The following is a 9,973-nucleotide window of genomic DNA, read 5'->3' as shown; positions in this document are numbered from 1 at the left end:
ATCAGCAATTCTCACTGACTCGCTACCTTGCTCACACCTGAGAGCCAGGTAAATTCCTGTAGGCTGCACAGGAGAAACTGGTTTATTATCCAAAACTCATGGCCTCGAGCAAACAGAAATGCACTGTCTCTGTTTGCATAATAAAGCACAGGGAAGCGTCCTCGGCTGGCAGCAGACTCCGTTCTGATCAGGGCGGATGCTTGTCTGAGATTCTGTTTTCACCATGCTCACGATGTGTGGTGCCGTACCCAATGTGCTATTCTAAGGCTCACGAGTGGCAGGATTAGGCGCTGAGGTTTTACGGTCAGAATGCTGAAGCAGCAGCATGGGCTTCACCACTAACTTGCTGGGTGCCTTGAGGGCTGCACTTAATTGGCATATGAAGCCTCCTTCTGCATCAGCCCAGGCATGCAGTGTGCAGAGCTGTGATGTCCTAGGGTGCTTTGCTACTTGGCTGGAGATTGCATGCTGAGGCCTGTGCACTCTGTGCTGAAGCATGAGGAAGCCCAGTAGGAGATCTCTGTGACCTGCATTTTGGCCCCCATTTTTAGTGAGTGGGCAATGATTCTCCCCCCTCCCCCCCCCATGTATCTTGGAACTTCAGTACCTGTCATGGTTAATTACTGAGAGTGGGAGGTAGCCCGCCCATAGTTACCACTGATTACATTTTAACCTAATCTATTTGCAAACCTCTGGCATTCTTCTGCAGTCAGCTCATTCTGACCTAATCCCACTGACAGATAGTGGGGAAACAGCCCTAATTTGTGCCCAGACTCAGTTCACATCTGTGGGCAAAATAATCAGCAGTTCCAAGCCTGGAGGGGTGGCTGGGTCCAGGGGCGCTGGAACAATTTGCATAGTGGGAGGTGCTCAGAGCCACTGAACCAAACTGTAAACCTTCTATCTGATGGAAACCACTTCAAACCAGGGGGTGTGGCAGCACCCCAGCACCCTAGTTCCAGCACCTGTGGCTGGGGAAAGAGAGGGCCCCTCTCCCCTTGCAAACTTTGTGGCAAGTAGGTGATCTGTGTAGGGCCAGCAGGAAGGAACAAACACTAGAAGCCCCTGGGTTCTCTGAGAAACCGTGTCAGACATAACAGCCATGAGCAGATCCTAAACCACCATGGCACCCCTAGCCAGCAGACAGTGTTACTGCGTGACACCCCCTTGCCCGCCACGGTTCATCTCCTCCCTTGTGAGGGATTAATTCCCATTTGGATTTACTATCTGCGGGTGGTCTTGGACGTCAGAGCACCATGCAATGCTGGCACCTTCCTGCCCACAGAGAGATGTTGTTATAGGGGATGGTGGGAGACAGGGCTCGGACAAGTAGGAACAACTTGTCATAAAAGACCACAAAATGATCCTGCTCACTCTGGGGTGACCCAGCAGCATGGCAAATTCCAGGGGCCCCCAGGGGTCCCTCTGCTACCTTCTGGCTCCCTTGTGGTGGGATGGGCTTTTTGGCATTTGCTTGGGTTTTGGACCTCCTGGGTTTGGCTGGGTGACCTGCTGCCTCCAGTGCTGAGGTGAGTGTTGGCAGGTTTTCCCACAGTCACTGTAGGTTGCTGGCCATGCAGGAGCTCTTCAAGCGAGTCTCAGTCTAGCCGCCTTAAAGCAACACATCCAGAAGTATAAGAGGGAAGGAAATTGCCTCCTGCCTCACGGTCTCAGTCCCCAACAGGGACAAGAGTTGCACCTGGATGCTGTACTGAGCATGACTGGCCCCCTAGAAACACCTGCGAGAGCATGTTCCCACAGAAAGGGCCCACAGACCGCCGGCTTTCTGCCTGGTTTGTATATCTCACCAAGTCCTGCTGTGGAGGAGAACTGTGTACAGAATCCAGGGGAGAGACGGAAAAGGGGCTGGCAGCCATCAAAGTGCCGTCCATGGTCATTCAGTCATGGACATCCTCCCTCCACACACATGCGCGCGCGCACACATTCCGGCCATGCTATTTCCTAAACACTGTCCCCAGTCTGCTGGATAGTCAGTCTCCTTGTTCCTTCAGTCCTGGGCTTCCTCTCTGCACCCCCACACTGCTTTCTCCAGTGCCCACCCCCACCCCAGTCTCACCCTGCAGGGATTCCATGAGAACTGTTTCCATGGCCATTCAGTCCCCTCACACATTGCTGCCCCCAAAGACTCTCCCTCCCTTTTCCTGGGATAAAAGGCTTTGCCATTGTGTTTCTGCCCACTGATTGCCCAGTTCTCTTCCTGCCACTCGTATTGCTGATGCTCAGCAAGCACACTGATCGAGGCTGCACGGAGGTTTATTCTAGCGCTAGGGAGAGCAGGGTCCCTTTCGGAATGCGCTTCGCTTCTGTCTTTTGCCTTCTAGGATTTGCCTTTGGTCTTCTCCCCATATTTCTGCTCCAAAGCTTTTTGCAGGTTAAGGTTTAGGGCATTTTTCTGGTGCCATCGCCCTATAAAGAAGACAAACCACAGTTCAATCACTGCTTCACTCCTAATGATACCGCTCTCCCTGTGGGTAGGAACCAGCCTCAGTGATTTCCACCTGCCTGTGACAGTGCTCTGCCCTAGCTCAATGGCTCTTCTCCTGTGATAATGTCCATCTCTAACCCATCAGCTCCCTTTCTTAGTCCATGCAGTGGCGGCTTTAGGTATTTTGCCGCCCCAAGCACGGCAGGCAGGCTGCCTTCGGCAGCTTGCCTGCGGGAGGTCTCTGGTCCTGCGGATTCGGTGGCACGCCTGCAGGAGGACCGCCGAAGCCGCGGGACCAGCGGACCCTCCGCAGGCATGCTGCCGAAGGCAACCTGCCTGCCGCCCTCACAGCGACCGGCAGAGCGCCCCCCATGGCTTGCTGCCCCAGGCACGTGCTTGGCGTGCTGGTGCCTGGAACTGCCCCTGAGTCCAGGCCCAGCTCTGAAGTGCATCTGTGGCTTGCTCATGACAGAAGCCTTACCTAGGTCATCGGTTTTCCTTCCATGCCAGTGCTTGGGGTCTCTGACTGCCCTCTGAATCACATCTGGGGTATAGGAATCCTTCATCAGGCTCTTACTCTCTATTGGGCCACCTGCAAGAAACCGACCATGCAGGAATTTGTTACCATGAGCCTCTCTGCTGCTGGCAGAAGTGATGTACACCCACGGCCAAAAGGGAGAGAGAAAAGGGATACACAGCTGACATTAGCACCTTCATTCAGATTTGACTCAGCTATGTGTTCTGATGGGGTCTGTGGTATGGCTCGGTGACCACTTTGACTCTGTCCAGTGCATTCTTGCACTCTGTCTGCTAGTACTTCCTGCCCATAGGTAGAGCAGGCCCATGGTGGAGCATCATTTTTAGTCATGTCCCAAGGTCTACTTTTCCCTCAAGCACTTATCTGCAGTCTCCCCTACTGCTCCCACTACCTGGGTGTAACTCACAAAGCCACCATCTGACCCTCTTAAATCCCTCCTTCAAACCTATGGGCCTTCCAGATCACTCCCATCCGGCCCTGGCTAGGCAATGGTGAGTTGTGACTTCTGTCAGTCCCTTCTAGCCTTGCTCAGCTCTTCTTGGTTTCATTATTACCTCCACCTCCCAAGCCACCCAGACCTTGTTTTGGCTGTCATCCACTGGTTGATGCCAAGTCTGAGCTTCCTGAAGGAGGGCCAGTCTTCATTTTACCTGGCTACACAAAGGTCCCAAATCTTGACTGAGGTTCCTACATGCTACCACTGGGCACACTGCATAATAATCATAATCCGGCTCGTGAGGCATTGGGTGCATGCACAAAAGGCACTCTGATACCATGCTGTTGAGAGCAGTACATCACTCTCCAGTAAGATTTGATCAGATAGAGCAGGGGTGGGCAAACTTTTTGGCCTGAGGCCCACATCTGGGTATGGAAATTGTATGGTGGGCCATGAATGCTCACAAAATTGGGGGTTGGGGTGTGGGAGGGGATGAGGGCTCCGGCTGGGGGTGCGGGCTCTGGGGTGGGGATGGGGATGAGGGGTTGGGGTGCAGGAAGGTGCTCTGGGCTGGGACTGAAGGGTTTGGAGGGCAGGAGGGGGATCAGGGCTGGGGCAGCATGTTGGGGCATGGGAGGAGGTCAGGGGTTCAGGCTCCGGGTGGTGCTCACCTCAAGCAGCTCCCAGAACCAGAAGCATGTCCCCCCTCTGGCTCCTATGCGGAGGCGCATCCCGGCAGTGCGTGCTGCCCCATCACTTGGGGAGGGGGCAGTGTGCGGAGCCCCCTGGCTGCCCCTACTCATAGGAGCTGGGGGGCAGGGGACATGCTGCTGCTTCCAGGAGTTGCGCAGAGTGAGGCATGCCCCCAACCCTGCTCCCCAGTGGGAGCTCGAGGGCCGGATGCGGCCCCTGGGCTGTAGTTTGCCCACCCATGAGACAGAGGGATCACTGAGGACTCTGGAGGCACAGAGACTTGGGGGAGAGGCTTCAGAACAGCATGTCTGAGAAGACTCAAAGGGGAATAAGCATGTGATTTGAACTGGAGCTATTAACATGGGACATTTGATTGCAAAAGCTATCACCCAGGCAGCTCTCGAATGGCGGGGAGATGTGTGGACCCTCACGCCTCACTGTTGCTGGTTGGAAAGAAGGAAGAGAGGAAGATAAGGAAAAGGGGGAATGGGTAAAAAGGGGACCCATAGCCATCCCTCCTTTCCCTCGGTATCCTGCTCCTGGAGTGTTCTGAACAAGAGGGGCGAGAGGAGGAGAAGGGGGAGGGAGAGTTATAGTTAAAGAGACACAAAGACCAATGCAGGAGCCCAGGGGCAATGCAAATAGTATAGGGAGATCTCAGGGTAGAAATAGAGGGCCCCTCACCTTGGAAGATGTTTGACCTCAGGTTGTAACCCAGTTCATAATAATCAGCAAAGGGTGTGGTGGCCATGGGATTCTCTGGTGTCTTAGAGGACCGGTTGCTGAGTCGTTTCTGCCCCTCGATCAATCCAGCCTCACACAGAGCACGGCGCGCCTGGCAAGCACAAACGTCATGGAGTCAGTCTTGACCCACAAACCCCAAGTGCACTTGACTCCCTGGAGGCACCTCCAGCCCTAAATGCAGGCCCTAGATGTATCCTAATCCCCAGGGGCAAGCGCGGTTCTGGAGTGTACCTCTCTCACCAGCATGTACCCCTAATCTCTGGGTACACCCTGAATACATAAGCTAATTCAGACCTAGTATAAATGGGTGCAGTTTAGCTGAAATCAATGGAGTGTCCTTTTCTTACAACAGGTCTGAATTTGGCCCATGTGTGGGTGCTGTGACACCCCCACCCCCGCCTCATACCCTCTAATGCTATTGGTGTCTCTAATGGCCTTCACCCTGTGCTTCTTCATCATGAGTGCAAGGAGGGAGAGGGAAAGAGAATGAAGAGATAAGTCAGGATGGGGAGACAGAGAGAGAACACAAGAAATTGCTGAAGATCTGGTGCCTCTGGGTATGGAATTTGTCACTGGACCTGCCCCCCAGCTGCAAAGCCCAAATGCCTCCCCTAAAACACCCTCCTCCAGGTGCTGTATTTCCAATCACTCCCCCCCAAAGTATCCTCCCCGCTCTTCGGGTGTCAGTGTCACCACTTCTTCCACAACCTGCTCCTCGGTGACGAGCTCATCCACGATGCTGCTCCCGAACTTGTGTTTGATGTTAATTGGTATTATGCTGTTTTTCTTCTCCTGAAAGAGCTTCCCCTCTGCTTTCACGTCTTGCCCTATTGATGCTAAGGATTCCTTTGCACTTAAGCCATTCCGGAATTCCCTCGCTTCCTTGTGGCTGGTCTTGGTGGTCTTTTGGGGAGATCCAGGCACCCTGGGCCTCAGCGGTCGATGTTGCCCTGCTGCTGGTTCTTTGCCATCTGAGTAGGCTTGGACACTGTCTGCCTCCTTCTGGGTAGACTTTGCAAGATATAGGAGACTTCCTGTCCTTCCTCTTTGATGTTGCCCCACTGCTGGTTCTTTGGCACCTGAGACATCCCGGGCTTCTTCTCCTTCTCTGGTGAGATGACGCCACGCAGAAGGAGTTTTGGACCGGAGGCTCTGTTTACTATAGCTTCTGGTGTGTAGATGCTGTGCAGAGGGGGATGCCTGGGATTTGACTTGAGGAGAACTCATGGGTGTTCCGCTATCTGTAGGGTTCTTGGAGATCTTCCAGGCGGTTCTACTGGAACTTTTCAAAGAGGTTCTCTTGCCGCTGGCCCGTGCCCCAGCCAGGACGTGCTCCTTGTTGACATCTCCAGGTTCCACTGAAAGATAGAAGGGAAAGCTCAACGAATTTGCCATCATTTTGATAGAGGAGTGTGGCAATAAATGATCTTGCACTGCACAGCATCACGGTTACAGCAAAATGTACAGTGTACATAATCTACTCCCCCTGAGCTGGGTGGAGGCTGTGCAAGGAGCTCGGGTGTGTCTGTGGCACATATATGTGGTCACGTGTCCAGAAGCACACGTACACACAAAGGTGTAGCTAGTCAGCCTGTGCCCTCGAACCCAGGTTTGAACCTTCTCACACCTCAGCAGGCATACGTCCTGTCACACATGCACATCTCTTGCCTTTAATCGGCACGTACCCACACGAATGCCTTCTTGCATACATACACACACACACACACACACATTCCTAAGCAGCACAGGCATGCCCATGAGAACTCATTCCCACAGGTGTGTGTAGCTAATCAGTGCACAAACCCAGGTGTACCATCCTCTCATACACATGCATATCCAATCAGGACACATTCATGCAAACAAGCACAGGAACCCCGGTGGGGTATAAAGGGTGGAGGAAAACCCTCATGGAATGAACGTCAGACATCTGAGTGCAAAGTGGGGGGCTAGTGAACAAAGCAGCTGTTCCACTGTGGGTACGTCCGGACTACCCGCCTTATCGGCGGGTAGCGATCAATTTCTCGGGGATCGATATATCGTGTCTCATCTAGACGTGATATATCGATCCCTGAACGCGCTCCCCGTCGACTCTGGAACTCCACCAGCGCGAACGGCGGTAGCGGAGTCGACGGGGGAGTCGCGGATGCCGCTCCCGCGCCATGAGGACCCAAGGTAAATCGATCTGAGATACTTCGACTTCAGCTACGCTATTCATGTAGCTGAAGTTGCGTATCTTAGATCGATTCCCGCCCCCTAGTGTAGACCAGCCCTGTCTCTTACCTGATTGGTTGTCGGCTAGCACAGGCTCATGGTTCGCTGCAAGAGGTGTAAGGGAGGCCGAGGTCATAGGCACCTCCTTGAAAGAGCAACAAAGGCTGTGTTAGGTAGGCATAGAGCAGGAGCCAAGAATTTGGGTTAAGCTGGTTGTTTGTCAGAAGTAAGACACAGCCCAATCAAATAGAGAGGGTGCCACACCAGGTTAACATAGAATTTGCTGCACCGGATCAATCTAGGAATTACCACGCCAGAGCAGGCGATTGGTCATCAAGTCCATAATCCTCTCTTATAAAAAAAAAACGATACAGTGTTCTACAGGACTGGTCCAAAAGGCTACAGCCTGTAATGGTGTATAATCAATTTCTGTAGAATGCCATTTGCCATAGGCAGAGGGCATTAAAAACATTATTATTTATATATATTACAGTGGCTCCTAGAGGGCTCAGCCAGGATCAGGACCCCGTTGTGCCAGGTGCTGTACAAACACAGTAAGAGGCTGTCCCTGCCCCAAAGGGTTTAAGGTCTAAACAGACAAAGGTGAGGAGGGGATGTGCATAGCACTGACTTGTGCAGTGATCGTTTTATGCTTTGCTTTGATTACCCTCACCCAAGCCACGATAACTGCAGATGCTATTTGTCAACAAATTAGCCAGCCCTTTTGTTTAAAAAAAAAGCAGCTACTCTATTTTACTCTGTGCCCTCCAATGGCAGCAGACTCCCCAGACTGACTGCATTCTGTGGGGAGGGAGCTGTCCTATGCAAATCCCACCCACACCTCTAACCTTTGGCTTCGCTCTTCTCTGCCCCCCCATTCATCTTGCATGTTGGCTGGCGAAACCTGAATGCCGGGCTCCCAAGGCCCTGTTCCAACTGTCCATGGCTCCAATTGACTTTCTTGCCATTAGATCAGGCCCCGAGTGAGGGCACGTGATTGCTCCATGGGACAGAATTACGTTCTTTATCTGTATTATTTTCAATCCCTTTTAAGAGCATTTTAATTGTATTTTTATCAGATTGCAGGACTCGGTGTTAACTAGATGGATCTCCCCCACTTAGCACCTATGTTAACTCCTGCCTCCCACCTAGAGCTGAACCAAATTACCACCATTATTGTTATATCCATGGGAAGAGGGCGGCTTGTACCCCAGACCCACAAGTCTCCCATTTGTGGGTCACCTTTTGACTCAGAAGGCTTGGGGTATTGCCTCCACTGCTTTCCTTGTACCGCAAAGCACATTCCTTAGTAACTCTGATTGCTCCAGCTTCTTCCGGCAAGCTGAGTGACTTTAAAGTTCACATGCAGATCCTCTTTTCTGGGATTTGAACTAATTACATATTAGTCCTATTTAATATTTTTCTTACAGCAGTGCCTAGAGGCTCCGACTGAACTCGAGGCCCCATTCAAACATCGATAGCTCTTAAGGCCACAAGGGACCATTCGATCATCTAGCCTGATCTCCGAGATAGCACAAGTCACAGAATTTCATCCAGAGTCTCCTACATTGAGCCCACTGTGCTAGGCTCTGTACATGAACATAAGAACGGCCGTACTGGGTCAGACCAAAGGTCCATCCAGCCCAGTATCCTATCTGCCAACAGTGGCCAATGCCAGGTGCCCCAGAGGGAGTGAACCTAACAGGATCTCTCTCCTGCCATCCATCTCCACCCTCTGACAAACAGAGGCTAGGGACACCATTCCTTACCCACATGAACATTATAAAAAAACAACTCCTGACCACAGAGCAATAAAATGACCAAACTTTTTTCTCTGCCTTTTTCTGAAGATGCCATATAAATTATTAGCATAGTTCCTTGGGTATTTTCACCGTGTTCATACTCTCCTGCCATTCTGACTCCCACTGACCAAGGAGAAATAAGAGACTTGTCCCAATGGAGCTAAAGACTAACCTCAGGCTGCTGAAGGTATTGCTGTGCCATTCTCACAAGGCCTCTGGCTGGGAAAAGCATTATTATTATTATAGATGAAATATACACCTCCCAGAAGTGGCCTGGGATCTCCTGCCAAATGGAGCTCAGGATCAGCTGCCAGAGGTGGCCAAGAATAGCCCCAGACGACTGCCACATGTGGCCTGGACTGGCATCAAAAAGACAGTGTGATCAGTGTGCTGCCTCAGGCCTGAAAAGCAATGTGGCAGTGCATATGAAATGTTGTCTTTGATTGGCTCATCCTTTCTTTGTTTGTGTGTCTGTCTGAGTTTCAGTGTCTCTGAAGGAGGGGGAGGGGGCTGAGTTTCCAGAATGAGGCTCAGAGGTGAAGCCTTTCTTATAAATGTCTCTCTCACCTGTTCCATGGTCTCAGTTGAGATGACAAAGTGATTCTTCTAACCAGGCAGGTCCTGCTGAAGTCCAGAAGTGCAGGCAAAGAGGTGGAACTAAGAGTAAGCATCAGGGATGGTTGCTAGGGAACAACCCTCCCCATCTATGAGCTGTAGTTACTATGGGAACCAAAATAAACAAGGCACAGTTAGGTTTTATCTTTGGTGGGAAAAGCTCATGTCTCAGAAAGAGCACAGGCCCAACAGTTTTCAGCATGTGTGTGTGGATCTTTAGTGGCTCACATAATAAAATAATAATTAATAGGACTTAGCACTTCTACTGCATTTTCCACCCAAGCATCTCCAGAGGGTGTTAACTGTGCCTCATACACTCCCCAGGAGGGAGGTGTCATTACCCCCCTTTTACAGAGTATGAAAGAGAGGTTAAGTGATTTGCCCAAGGTCACACAGTGAGTCTATGGCAAAGCCAGGACTAGAACCTACCATGTTTGATGTCCAGCCCTGTGCTTTCACCACAAGACTGTGCTCCCCATTTCTTTGGG

General features: G+C 51.7%; 1 protein-coding gene across 2 annotated transcripts; it reads right to left on the bottom strand.

Moving 5' to 3' along the window:
• Positions 1-2,258: 2,258 nt before the first annotated feature.
• TEX33 (testis expressed 33) lies at positions 2,259-9,782 on the bottom strand. 2 transcript variants are annotated; one of them, XM_044986319.1, is made up of 6 exons: positions 9,438-9,782; positions 7,138-7,213; positions 5,566-6,215; positions 4,798-4,948; positions 2,928-3,038; positions 2,259-2,427 (listed from the first exon to the last, which is right to left on the bottom strand). In XM_044986319.1, the coding sequence occupies exons 1-6, from the start codon at positions 9,444-9,446 to the stop codon at positions 2,339-2,341; spliced, it is 1,086 nt and encodes a 361-aa protein (XP_044842254.1). In that variant the 5' UTR covers positions 9,447-9,782; the 3' UTR covers positions 2,259-2,338. The 2 variants fall into 2 exon arrangements, with proteins under 2 accessions (XP_044842254.1, XP_044842246.1); XM_044986311.1 differs by lacking the exon at positions 9,438-9,782 and adding an exon at positions 9,043-9,265.
• Between the last annotated feature and the right edge of the window lie 191 nt (positions 9,783-9,973).

The sequence above is a fragment of the Mauremys mutica genome, chromosome 1 (genome assembly GCF_020497125.1).
Source record: "Mauremys mutica isolate MM-2020 ecotype Southern chromosome 1, ASM2049712v1, whole genome shotgun sequence".
Lineage (NCBI taxonomy): Eukaryota > Metazoa > Chordata > Testudines > Geoemydidae > Mauremys > Mauremys mutica.
This window is presented reverse-complemented; position numbering and strand designations above follow the sequence as displayed.

Excerpts from the sequence above, each read along its gene's own strand:
- TEX33 (XM_044986311.1), bottom strand. The coding sequence starts at position 9,219 with ATGTGGCAGTCGTCTGGGGCTATTCTTGGCCACCTCTGGCAGCTGATC. Across the intron at positions 6,216-7,137 it reads GCTAGCCGACAACCAATCAG|TGGAACCTGGAGATGTCAAC; the intron begins GTAAGAGACAGG and ends TCTATCTTTCAG. Across the intron at positions 2,428-2,927 it reads AAGGAAAACCGATGACCTAG|GGCGATGGCACCAGAAAAAT; the intron begins GTAAGGCTTCTG and ends TCTTCTTTATAG.